This window comes from Symsagittifera roscoffensis, chromosome 8 (assembly GCF_963678635.1).
Source record: "Symsagittifera roscoffensis chromosome 8, txSymRosc1.1, whole genome shotgun sequence".
Lineage (NCBI taxonomy): Eukaryota > Metazoa > Xenacoelomorpha > Acoela > Convolutidae > Symsagittifera > Symsagittifera roscoffensis.
Window position 1 is genome coordinate 6,748,202 of NC_087069.1, and position 13,515 is coordinate 6,761,716.

At 45.3% G+C, this 13,515-nt stretch overlaps 3 protein-coding genes across 3 annotated transcripts in view; 1 reads left to right on the forward strand and 2 right to left on the reverse strand.

Annotated features, from left to right (window-relative positions):
• Positions 1 to 13,515, reverse strand: part of LOC134853289 (mediator of RNA polymerase II transcription subunit 14-like) — a 186,831-nt gene that overhangs the window by 107,619 nt on the left and 65,697 nt on the right. The gene's annotated exons all lie outside the window — the stretch shown is intronic.
• The window catches only part of LOC134853292 (selenoprotein M-like), a 413,832-nt gene that overhangs the window by 38,603 nt on the left and 361,714 nt on the right, over positions 1 to 13,515 (forward strand). The window lies entirely within an intron of this gene.
• Positions 86 to 1,048, reverse strand: LOC134852998 (protein YIPF5-like). The gene has a single exon (XM_063868907.1). The coding sequence runs from the start codon at positions 1,044 to 1,046 to the stop codon at positions 174 to 176; it is 873 nt and encodes a 290-aa protein (XP_063724977.1). The 5' UTR covers positions 1,047 to 1,048; the 3' UTR covers positions 86 to 173.

Sequence of the window (13,515 nt, forward strand, 5' to 3'; positions counted from 1 at the left end):
AAAAATTGTTCTGGTATCAATAACATTAAAATGTCTGATTCCCCCGATTTTTCAGACGCAGATGATGAAAAAAAAGTGCCACCAATCCAACATCAATTTAAAACTAATTTTTGAAGTTATTAACGAGCTTACATTGCAGCACCCAAAATGTGATTTAATTATTTACAAATACGTCAAAATACAGTTAATAAAGCGAAGACTCCATAAACCAGTGCGCATGGATAGGCAACCAGCATCTGTTGTCCATTCATTGTCAATGCCGAAACGAACAGTTTACTTGATGCAAGACTAGCCCAACCGACGCATAATATGCTCATTATCAAGCCAAATGAACCCTTGAGAGAAATGAAAACAGCTACTGATGACAGTCCAACCATAGGTAGGAGGCAGTATCCTAGCACACTGACAACTCCTAGGAAACCACATCCATCCACCGACATCAGATTTAGGAGCATATACATTCCCAGACTTCCCATAACTCCGATTCCATAAATATAATTGAAGTGAATTTTGCCAGCCAAGAGCAATGTGGCCCCAAACGCCAGAGCAAACACCAAAGGCCCAGCCAGATCGTTGTCTTGGCATGCTGCTGGATCAGCAGCTTTCGTTGGATGGAGAACTGCAAGAGTTTTCTGTTGAATATGACTGAAGTTAATGCCTAATTCTTCAAGCAATGGAGGCTCGTCTTCGTCAAAATTATTCGGTGAAAACGCTGAATTTGAAAGCACACTTTTTCGCCCTGTAGAAAGTGAACTGCTTGAACTCATAGCCATTTGTCCATATAGTGAGTTCGGATCTTCAGCAGGTGTGTAGTACTGATTATTGTAGAAATTACTTTGTGGATTCATGAAGCCTTGGTTTTGTTTATTGTTATCGACGTAGTGTTGTTCAGGTTCGAAGTAATTATACGATTGAGTGTTTTCGATGTTATAGCCACCGTAATGCTCAGACCCCTGATCATCCTGGCGGTATTGTGTGTTATCGCCAAAACCACTATTTCCCCAATCATACCCTCCTGACGACCAAGAATCGAAACTCTGAGCCATTTAACCTGAAAATATAAGAAATGGAGCAAAAATTTCCAAACCAACACTTTCTGAAACACAACAGCCTCACAAAATCCGAGAAAAAACCAAGGACAGTCGGTTACTGTAGTACAAGCACAGAATGTTCCGTCCATAGTCTTACAAAAACACACCATTTCTTTTTTAGAAATTAGTCGTTTTTTGTGTGGTCTGATATGATAGAACATCTGAAGCCAGATAACATACGATAAAAAAAAGAGTAAATTATAAAGGGGCCCTTCCGTTTAGGTACGGTCGTGCACAAGCTGGATAGGGCCCATGCCAGCATTATATAAAGACATCGAAAAACAATATTGCAGAAATTAAGTCAAGTCAGCATTTAGCCTAATTGCTGCGATAAACTTGTTAAATAGTCTTTCGTTGTTCAAAAATACCCCTTGTGTGTTTTCATATCATATGCGCGCTAGGCTTTCCTCTTCTTAGGGCGTTAATGTGAGCATCCGCTCGGCGCGGAGTGCTCGTTAACGGTTCTGCCGGTCATGATGTTAAAAAAGAATAACACCCAGGAGCGCCATAAAAACATACATGTAACATTCGCCCGGAAGATACATATCGACAGATAACAAAACTAAGTCTTAAGACGACTGGCTAGCGTCTAAACAGAGCTTTGCATGCTTTTCACCGTCTCTACCAAGCCAGTACTTTTCGGTGGTCTTTCTAACATCGGGTCGACAAAAACGTTACTGTTCTCCGGCTTCGACCAGAACGCTCAAATTAACTAGATTACATGCAGAAATAGTGAGCTCATGGCTGGGTCTCAGTATCCCTAGACCACGAGGTCACTCCTAAAAGCAGGGCTACTACTTATTATATTACTATTGTTTTTGTTCAGTAGATAAAAATCATCATCTCCATCGAAGATGGATCAACCCTTTCCCCCAACTCCTAGCTTCTCATCCTTATCAAAATGAATCCAGTTGTTAATTAAATTCAATTCAGGACATGACAAGAAGCTAAAAGTTTATATAAAAGGCTAAAAGTTCCAGTCCCGAAACCCTTCCGGATTCTTGAATCCAGTGAATCAAGCTCCTCAAGTTCAATTTCACGCCAATCCGGAAGGCTGGTTCTCACCCTTCACCGTTGTTGGCAACGGCCTTGCAACTATTGTAGCAGCACAATAGTTGCAACTTGGAACGTTCTCTGCTATTGTAGTTCGTTGTCGTTTTTCTTTAATCTCGATTTTCGTTCTGTTCGCTATCACAGATAAAGTTGTTCTGTTTTTCACTCGCTTTTTGTTAAAATGGCCGTTTCAGCATTTCTCAGAAATGTGACGTCATCATTCGAATTTTTGAAAATTTAAAATACTAGAATATTCTAGCCCTCACCGTTTGGCTAAACGTTCCAATAACGTCGCTAATCCTTCGAAATCATCAACTCGGAAGGCTTACTGCTCAAAATTCGAATCCTGCATAAATTGCATTTTGGCCATTCTGGTCGAATGTCACATACTCCCCGGACAGTCCGGTCAATGTCCTCATTGAATCGCGCAATGTTCTAAATGGTTACAGTGTCATCGAACAGAATTTACAAAATGCACGAAATTACTTTTATCTACGTCACATCGACTCACTGCAGAATATAAATGGCATCATACTACATCACTATAGCCTTCAAATTCTTTCATTAATCTGCACATTGAGGATATGACTTAAGATAAAACATATTTTCTGACTTCCAGTGTCAATGTCCCGATTGAAACTTTTTCTCCTAGATTTAAAAGGTGTTGGCTTGCAGGACAGTCCTGCCAACCAACAAGCTAAAATTATCCTACTATGCTCCTTCCCTTCGGAAATCTTGCTTGTTTATTGCCCTGAATATTAAAACTAAGAAACTTTGTGGTTAGAAGGAACAATGCAACAACCTCCCTCCTCAAGAAGCTACTCAATTTTTTCATGTCACCACAAAGTGATCAGTCTTCCTAAGTGATTAAAAACAATCATGCAGGCTGGAATATTTAAATATACTCTTCCCTCAAGCCTTTCTAAATAAATAATCAGAGAGTGTCTCTAAAGCCACCTCAACTAAAACCAAAATGCAAATTTATAAATGCAACAATTTCAAAACTCAACTACATATTTCAGTTTTCAATTACAACTTGGTTGCTTGGTTTCTCACTTGAGTTTTTCACACACATAAAACAATTCTGAGTTTTAACTTTTCTTCATCATCCCTTTGTTCTCTTCTTTTTTCGTCGTTTAGAAGTTCTAAAACTTCTAAATTCTTCTAATTTTCTTTCTTGCTGCCTCTTGTTTTCTCGACCATTCGTCAATGCTCCATTTCCTCCTCCTGTGACACTGACTCCGCACTCTCGGTTTCCGTGTCTTGTAGCACGTCATTGACTATCCTGACGCTGTTGGAAGCCGTCCTCCAACACTTCTGCTCTTCCACCCTCTGTTTACAGCAAGGTAGGGGATCCACGTTTGATTCTCTGTTTCTACAGAAGCTGTTGTGGAGACACAACGTCACGTTTCTCTCCAAATCTTCTTTCAGCATCTCTGCCTTCTCATTTCCACTACGCTCGCTCGTCCTGGAAATTCTTTTCACAGCGGTGGTCACTGCATTCCGATGGGTCACGAAAGCTCGCTTGAAAGCTCCTGCCCCAATGTCCAGCTGATATTCACTGTACACTCTGCCATGTTTCGACATATGCTTTTTCGCATACTCGTACAACCATGCAGTCATGTTAGCTCTGAACCATGGCATCAATCGTTTTCTTGCCCATATCTTCTTCACTTCCATCGGAATGTTTAGAACTTTGCACATTGTCTCAAAAAGATCTAAATCTTTTAGACAATCTAATTTCTGCAATTGTTCTCTCGTCGGTGCCTCCTGTCTTTTATTTTCTCTCACATGAGCTTCCAGCCATCGTATCGCCATCATAACTCCCACTATCACTATTGTTATGGGCTGTGATGAATCTGGTAAACCCATGGAGAGCAGCTCTCCAGAGTCCCAGATCAACACCAAATTACTACGCTTGGGATACCACCAGGTCTGCAGCAAGCAGTGGCAAGGAAACTCGTCATGTGTCAACATGATGCTCCTCCAATTGCGTTTTCCTGAAGCTTCCAGCAATGGTTCCACTTCCATCATCACTCGGTGGATTTCATCATTCTCATCTACTGCATTGTAATCTGTGACAGTTGATCCTCTCTGTTTCTGTTTCTCAAAGTCACTGAAGTTCCCGCTCACATATCCCATGAACTTCTTTCCTAGTATTGACTCCAACTCTTCTTTGGTTCTCTCTGGAATTGCTGAGAACATCTTACATAGTAACTCGTAAGACTTTTCAGACATTCTCGCCAATCTCACGCACTTTGGCACTGAGAAAGCTTGATCCACAATCATTCTTGTACTCTTCACGTCCACAGTCACGAAATGTACAGGGTATCTGCTCTTGCACATTGGAGCCAACGTTGAACCCACCAAATATCGTGCTCCTGATGGTCTACAATAAGTTTCGCTGTGTCTGATGTTCATCTCTGTTTCGATTGCTTCCCTCCATTTTCCTATATACTTCTGCTCAGTCTGCAGAACTCCTGGGAATACTTCTACGCTGATGGCTGTGACCATCTCATGTTTCTGTTCTAGATTCAATAGTGACTCTAAAGAACCAAACATGCTGTAGAATCCTAGTGCTGTCACTAGATTCACATCGGTTCCTCCATGGCAATCTGCTATCAGTTCCGTTTCCGTTCTTGCTTTCATCACTACATTTCCAAACAATACTGTCAACTGCTTGTGTTGTTTCTCCAGGGTTTTCACACAGTCTAGACTTCCACAAACGTGACCCTCTAGTCCACAGACTTCCCCCAGACAGCTACCAGGTTTGACCCAGTCTTCTGGTCCCCCTCCACTTTATCTTCTCCGTTGCTCTTAGAGGCTGTTATCATCACATTATATATGATGTTGAGGTCACGCAGGTTACAGTCCGCATTCAGTTCCCTCTGTATGTCTTGTGTCGCCCGTAATATTGAGTCAGCGTTGGGACTAGGACACCATGATGGCTTCATCAATTCCCACACTGCCATCAAGCTCGTTCTCAGTAATTCATCTGAGAATCCCAACCCAAATTCCACTCTCTTGTCGGATTTTGGTACTGAAGGTGCAGTCACCTCTTCCAAGACCAATCCCAATTTGGCCTGTGGATTGTTAACGCTCTTAGTCGTCACAATTCTGGACGTCCAGAATCTTAGTAACACCGCCTGCTCATAATCAAAGAAGCAATCGCGTATGTCTTCACTCAGGAAAGGATTGTATGCTATCCCTATAATCCCGGACACATAGCTATATGACTTCTTCTTGATCGGTCCACAGTATTCACTGGATTTCGGCAATGCTCCCATAGATTCTTTAGTGAGCCTCAACTCCTTGTTTGAGAATCTCCTGATCTCGTCTATCTTTTTCATGGGTTCCAATTCTTCAGGTTCTTTCATGTTCACCCTCATCGGTTTACTTTGCTGCATATCCAGCATTGCTAGTAAGAACATGGCTTTCGTTCGCTCATCGCCTTCCTTCAACATTTTAACACAAGTGCTTAATGCAGGTACTGAGATCTGCTCTATCAGGAATCGAATGAAACAGAGAGCGTCTCTCTGCTTTGCACACGCTACTGCTGCTCCCTCCTGGACTATCAGATCCCTCAGATTCGTCATAAGGAAAACTTTTTCCTCCTTTGATCTCTTCCTTTCTTCTGAATCATATTCTTCGCGAGTCAGTCCCATCATGCACCAGGCGAGCCTGAGTTGTAATTCTGTCCTTACGTAAGGTACTGCCACGAGAGCATGTATTCTTGGCGTAGTCCTCATTTCTTCTTCGAAATACCTCAATACTACTGCTTTCCATGGAAGGCTCACTAACTGCTCGATCGTCTCCGCCTCTACGTCAGACGACGCCAAAGTTCCATACGCCTTCTGCTTGATGGTGGTGCCTTGCAACATCGTTTCCAGATAACCCTCCATGGCTTTTTCGTCTTCCAGGGCCATTACATACCCTCTAGCCGAGTTCCGGTATTCCAACATCTCCATGTATCCACCGGTGGGTTCATCTATCGACACTGTCTCCGACACTGTTAGTCGGTTGTATTCCACTGGTGTCAGTTGTCCTGCAACACTTCCTTTTCCATGATTCATGGGAGATGGTTTGAAGTCCCTCATTTTACTCTCTCCACATTGACTGAGTATTTCCATTTCTAAAGTTGCTCCAGTCAGAGTGCGGTCACTCCTTTTGGATTTATAACCGGTTGACTTTATCCCTGCCATGAGAATGGGTGGCACCATCGCTATATCACTTAATATTCTATCTGTGCCGGACAATTGATAATCACCTTGCCCCAAATCCATAACTTCTTCGACTCGCTTCCTTTTCGCTGAGTTACCAGCTTTCATCGATATTTCTGAATCCACTTTCGTCTTTCCAATTCTCCTCGGCATCACTCTGCTGCCTAACTTCATTTTCATCGCATTGATTTTATCAATCACCATTTTTGATCGCATCGTTCCTCTCCTGGTCCTTGACAGCTACACCACCTCTCCTTCATTGTCCTGCGGTGTCATCTTAATGGGAGAATTCGCTTCACTCTCATCAGTGGCTGAGTCGATCAATAACTCACTCAGTCTCCCTTCACACTCATCAAGCTTGTCAAGTACTTCTCTCATCAAGGGTTGATTGAGACCTGTTTTGAGAATGGACTGGGTCCCATAGCTCTGAATCACAGTCCAGACTTCTTCCATGAATGCCACTCTGTCCAGCCTACATCCCGTCCTACTCTCGTGGTCTCGGTGATGTACTTCCCATTCTTCTTCGGGTAGCGTTCCCAAGAAAGGTACTCTGGCTGAGGCCTCTATTCTTCTCCTCCGAGGTGATTCCATGAGGATTCTCTGATCGTTATTTCTTGTATTGCCGGGAGAGCTGCTCTCCGGCAAATTCCGTTTCATTTCCTCAAAGGCTGACGGAGGTTCCAGTGTCGAGATGCCTTCATCCGCTGGCTCAGTCGTTTCCAACGTGTCTGCATTATTCTCAAGATCACTGAAGATATTGAAATCCAGGCTGGATGTTCCTCCTGTCGATGCCCTGTCGTCCTCCCCACCAGCTTGATCTTGTTGCATGGGTTCTTCAGTCTGACGGTTTCCACCCTGTCCGTCATCTCCTTCTGACTTGTCCCTATTCGAGTTCGATGGTCCTTGTTCGTCTTTGTCGGCTTCTTCCTGGAATCTCGGTATGAGCAATGTACCGGCCGACTTATCTTCCTCTTCTCCATGGACCACTTTGATTTCTTCGCAGCCGAAGGGTGCTAGGAAAATTCTCGTCTGCAATATTCCCGCAACTTTCATCTCTTTTCTCACACTGGTCAGGATTACTGAGGCTTCAGGCAATTCAGTCCTGCCTCTCATCTCCATTGGAGCTAAGCCTAGTCCCCTCCATTCCTCATCAAATCCTTCAGGCTTGGGAGTAGCAGCGTTGCTGATTCGCCTTCTCGTCGCTTGATCCGTGTACGCAAATCGTGTGTACTGTAACACGGCGGCATTTCTCCCCACGAAGTATGGATCCATCGTCGCCGAGAAATTCCCTACTCTCCTTTCATTGGTTTCGAATGCTCTCAACCTAGGAGTTTGTACTACGGAGACTGCTCCGAGCAACATCCTTCTTATCAGAGGGAATTCAGGGATTGCTTCGGGTAGCTTCTTGTAATCGCCCCAGTCCTTCGTCTCTTCTCTCACCTTGTGATACGCTGCTGTGAGACGAGGCACTCTGGTCATTTCACCATTCGTTTTGTCATAGGGCCTCAGATTCCAAAGCTTTGGAAACACCTCGATGTGCCCTCTTTCTACTTCTCCCATGCGGTCACAGAAGTGATCGTCAAAATTGATGACTGTCATCTCTGGCTCCGATATTTTCGCAAATAACAGATCTTCACTCATGAGCTCTCGCAATGCGTGCTGCTCACACCAGTTCAGTGTACTACCGTCCACTGCCGATATGAGGTTCAGGTGCAACACCGACCTCCTATATGCTTCCACTTTAACGTCAGGGAACGCAAAGGTGACTGCTGGTCCATAGATCACTGTCACGAACTCCGTGACTCCTCTGATCAGCGCCAAGGGATCGATTCTCATAGCTAAGCTCAAATCTGTTAACAGCGGCATGCCTCCAACATGTCGTCTAACATCTTCCTCTCTTTCAATTGTCTCGTCTTCTCCGGTTCCAAAGCGATTCTGCTGCAAGAGATATTGGATAAGAGTGTGTCTCAGGTCTCTTATTTTGTTCCACGAGTCTGTGGATTTCTTCATATCCAGATTCCTCACTCTCTCTTTCATCTGCTCTGGACAACGTGCCAGTTTCATCAGTCCTCCCAAGTTTCCGTGGGTTATTGCGATCAATGTCAGAAGTCCATCTAGTCGCAGGTTCTGTATTCCATCCGTAAGCAGTATCGCCGGTCCTTTCACGAAATTCTCCGCTCCAAATGTCACGAACAAGGCTATTAATTCCACTATCGATACTTTCACTACCGCTTGGAGGAATTCCTTTATCAAGTAGTGCGAGACTTTCGGGTAGACTTTTGCCAAGAAGGACGCGGTCCATCCGGCTCCCAACCCTTCTAGCATGCTGTCTGTCCTTTCAAATCCCTCCTGTCCTTTCACTTCCTGGGTCCAGAAGGTTTCCAGAGTAATCTGACACATTCTGTTCACGAACTCAGCTGTCTTTTCTCCGGCATTTTCCGCCAGGTTCACCTCCTTCAACAAGTAGGCGTGTATCTTAGTGATCATTACTGGGCCTTGCTGAAAAGCATCTGCACCCAATGCCGCTACTCTCGGATTCAGGTGTAGCCACTGGTTTGCTTCCGGCTTGGTTCTCAGCACCATCGCTTCCAGATGAGCTCTCGTCTCCAGTGAATTCTTTCTTCTCGTATCTTCACTCGCCACTTCCATTGCTCGGAACCACAAGTCGTTGGACATCGCCGTGATCACTCGATGGTCGTCATCTATTCCTGGTTTCAGTTTGAGTTGCCGACTGAAGTTGGACAGTTCCAACCCCAGCACTTTGTGTAGCGCGTGGTCCTTGAATCCTCTCATCGCGTTTGAGATATCTGACCATACTGCAGGCAGTTCAGCCTTAAGTGGCCTCAGGCTCTCCATTTCTATCATGCGATTCGGGGCTGATATGATCACATCATATTTTCCCTCCGAAAGTAAGGCTATCATTGCATACACAAATTTCAGTCCATCCGGGAGATGTGCATATCCCGGAGACAACGCAAATACTACTCTCAATGTCACTTTGTTGAATGATCCCTCCTTTGTCGCGTCTACCACTTCACCCATTGACTCCAGGATGTCTTTTATCGCTGGCCATACTGCGTTTTCTGCTGTTGCAGGATCTCTGAGCCTGCTCAGAAAACCTCTACTGTGTAGATGGTCATTGATGCCAGCAAACACAATCGTTATCGGGTTCATTTCTATCTGCCTTTGTACCCCTATAGCCAATGACACTGATTGCAATAGGTCTAGGTCAACTGCGGCCAGCATTATGACGTCCGGCCAAAACAAAGACTTAGAGGAGTACACGAACTCTGAGTTCGCTACTACCATGATTTTGGCCTTTCTCATCTCTGCTTTGTCGTAGGCGGCGAAGATGGTCTCATCTTTCTTTATCGCTGTCAATCCGCCATATCTCTGGGCATCACCATCTTGGTTCACTAGTTTTGGGTACACTCTCTCCTTCACATGACCAGGTGGTGTCGTCAATTGCCTAAATATCTTCACGTGTTGTCCAATCGGCGCTCTCGCCGTCAGGAATCTTCCTGGCCTTTCTTCACGATTCCTCTCATCATGGTTCAATCTCACATCTTGCAACGGTCTTGCATTCACAGGTCCTATTGTGTTGTTGGAGGGCAGTCCCTCCAAGTCGGCAAATCTCAAGGCCGTCGTGGAGCTGAAATTTATGCTAGCGGCTATCAACCAGTCTACGCCGGTTATCGAGTACAATCTGCTGACGGATAGCGTCGCTCCATTCAGCATCCTCCTTGCATCTTCGATGAAGCTCACTCTCTGTAGGTCCAGCTTCATTAGTTCTTCTTTGTATATATGCCAAGGAGACGGTATGGATCGCGACCACATCAATGAGCCTCTGCTCGGTCTCTCCTCTCGACTGGTACTCGTCGTCTCCGATCTAGTGTCCGATCTGGATGTGCCTGCTACTTCCTCGATTGGTTGGTTGACAGGTCCTATCCTTTTCCTAGGATGAATTGTCCTCCTCATCGGTGCTTCTCCCAACCGATCTTGTACGTCTGTTCTTCGACCTGGTTCACCGGAGCTTTGTTGCCGGTAATTTGTGACGGCTGGGACCGTACCCAAGCGTGTTTCCAGGTTAGGAGGTACAAAGGTGGTGATCACCGTATCACTCACCGTTCCCTCTTCCTTCAGCACTCCTGTGTCAAAGAGTTCTGCTTCCAGCTCATCCAACCGTTCTTGGAAGACTCGATTCAACCAAGCTTGTCCTTCGACACTGTCGAAGTGGATGCCATCTGTGGTCAGTCTGGCTTGATCCATGGCTCTCAATTCATGTTCAATGTCCATGAGGATCATTCTTCCGGCATTTCGATTTGCTAGGTTTCTCAAGATGTTGTTCCATCTCATGACTCCCTCGTTGTGCCTTCTTCCTGATGCTGTCAGGCTTCTTGCGTTCATTGGCACCGTGCAAACGGTCAGTACCGCGCAACTGAACTTCTGCCAGAGAGTAGTAAACAAACACACCATCATTGATTCCCACAGTGCTTCCTGCTCATCTGATCCTCTGGAGATATCATTCGTCCCAACTAAGATCATCACATTGGGTATCTTCCCTGGATTCATCAGCTCCACCATGCGATATAATTGGGCAATCGTCGCGCCTCCAAAGGCCATCACCGTGGTGACCCATGAGGTCCTCAAATTCGACAGCACTCTGACTAAGCTGTCTCCCAATATCAGGTGAGATGTCCCGAGTGGTGGTTGCTGCAGGTTCACAGCCGGGCTCCAGGTAGCTCGATTGAAGCAGGCTCTCGGATCTGTCTCCGGAACTCCCGTGAAATTATACTTCAATTGATTATTCTTCTGCACGTCTATTACCCGAGACACTTTCTTCGCTGGCATCTTCCTTACTTTCCTCTCTGGGATTCTCGAGTTCCCCATGAGTGGTGTCACGTTACTCATCACTTGTCTGATTACTGTCTGGGAGAGTTGTACTCTGCCCGTATCGTCAATCGTTCCATAGGGTGCAGTCACCCCGGAACCTGGTGCATTCTTGTTAGCGACCAATCGTCCAGCTGTCTCTATCAGTTTTCTCACTGTCTGTTCTACGACGGGATCACCCAAGGTGTCACTAGGATCCGGGATTGTTACTCGGTTCGTCTCTGCTGGAAGCCGTGTCTCCGTTGTTTGACTCATTTCTCGAGGTGTCAAGAGCTCCATCGGGGACTGCCCACGAGGAATATCCCTTGCAGGTATCACTTTCTCAATGGACGTCGTCAACGCCGCCTGTTCCGATCGCTCTTTGTATTCCTGTCTTAAGCGTTCGATCTCTTGACCCTGTTTTTTGTTGCAGTCTTCAAACAACTTTCTCCACATGTCCCGGTCTTCCTCCATCGCCAGCATGGTCTTCGTCATATCGTCTAACTCCTTCTTCGTACTTCTCAACTGATCGTTCATCTCGTCCAGATCTTGAATGGTTTGGTTCGTCTGAACCTTCTGTGTTACTTTCGCCCCTTTTGGTGGCACAGCTGCTCTCAGTGGTGAACCAGACGAGGTCGCCTCGCTGTTCATCTCCCGATGCATTCTCGTCAGCCCAGGTTTGGGCTTGGAGGGCATTGGCATCTCACCTGGTTGGTAAGTCCTAGAACTTCCCAACCCAGGCTCATTCGCCAAGTCACTCCCTGAGAGAGCCCCGTTTCTCCACCTCATCACTCTCATGTTCGGGCGGTCTAGTACTCCTCTTTCTCCATATGCTGCCATCAACAGGACTTCCGTGGGGCGGTCCCCACGGTTGTCGTGCCCCAAGATGTTAATCAGGGTGGTCAGCAACATGACCACCTCTGGGTCCTCCAGAGCGAAGTCTCGTTCGATCAGCCGACGATAGATCGCATCTACCATCGGTCCTACATATGCCTCTGCCAGGTCCATCAATTCATCCAGGTTGAAATTGTCCATACTGTTCTTTCCAAGTTTGATTTGATTTCGATTTCAAGTTTTGACTCAAATGAGCAATTAAATGATCAATCAGGATCTAGAAAAGGAATCACGACTGTCACACCTGTCAGTTTCACCTTAACTTATATCGTTAAAATCTGCTTAAAACAGTTCAGATAAAAAGATATTTATCCTAAAATTTATTAAAATCAATTAGTTTCTAAAATTTTGGAATTCGACCTAAGATTGGACAGTCCAAACTTTGGATCTATTCCCAAGATTGTCATCTAGTTGTTCATGGTCACTAACCCCTACTTACCCATGATCTTAATAACCTAACACATAACATAACATAACATAACACACATATCACATATTACATGCAACTTGGTCCTTTGGCCTAACACCCTCTCGCACATCACTCAGCCTATACTTAAGTAATATTTCTTATGTAGATATACTTGTATGTTCGTATCAGAGAATATCACGTGTACAAGCGCGTACAATTCCCGAGGATGCAGTCTCCCTCTGTTTGGATCGTACACTGGAAGCGAGAGCTCCTTCACGTCCATTTCCACAAGGAAGTCCCTCAGCCTTGTCAAAGACAAGACTAGGTTTTCTGGGTCCACGTGCTGCTTCTCTGTCGCCCTCGTTACCAAGAAGCATAAGTACTTTCCCGGTATCTGCGACACCGCCGGGGGTAAGGCTGCTACGCCCCCTATCCCTGGTCTTTGCTTCCAAAGGAATTCCACGTTTTTGTATTCCCTCTTAAAATCTGCCGCTAGCGCCGTCCTAAAACTCATGTCTGCGGTGATAGCTACCGCACATGTTCTGTTGGTGAGTATGAAATCACTGTCTGTTAGTATTATGTTACTAGAATATTCATTTGGTAAATTAAAATATGACTCCACTACCCTGCCTATGTCAGGTTTCTTAGGTTCTTCACCTGTTTCTGCTTCTAACTCTCCTGTTTCTCTTGCTATTTTTTTCTTTTTTTTTTATCAGGTTTTCAGTGTGGGTAAGTCCTACCCCCACTCCCCGGACAAAAATATCCATCGGCGTCCCCGTCGATCGCATACCGGGTATTAAGTCAACGTTAGAAGCTGGAATGAGAAGTTGTCCTTCCTGGGCAGCCCAGGAAGGATCATCTCGTTCGGTCTTAATGTATTTCGCGCTTTCACGATCTACGTCTTGAATCGTAACGCTGGTCTCTTTAGGGTCTGATGTCATTTCATTCAGCCACTCTAAGACACGCAGGTTCGTCTGGT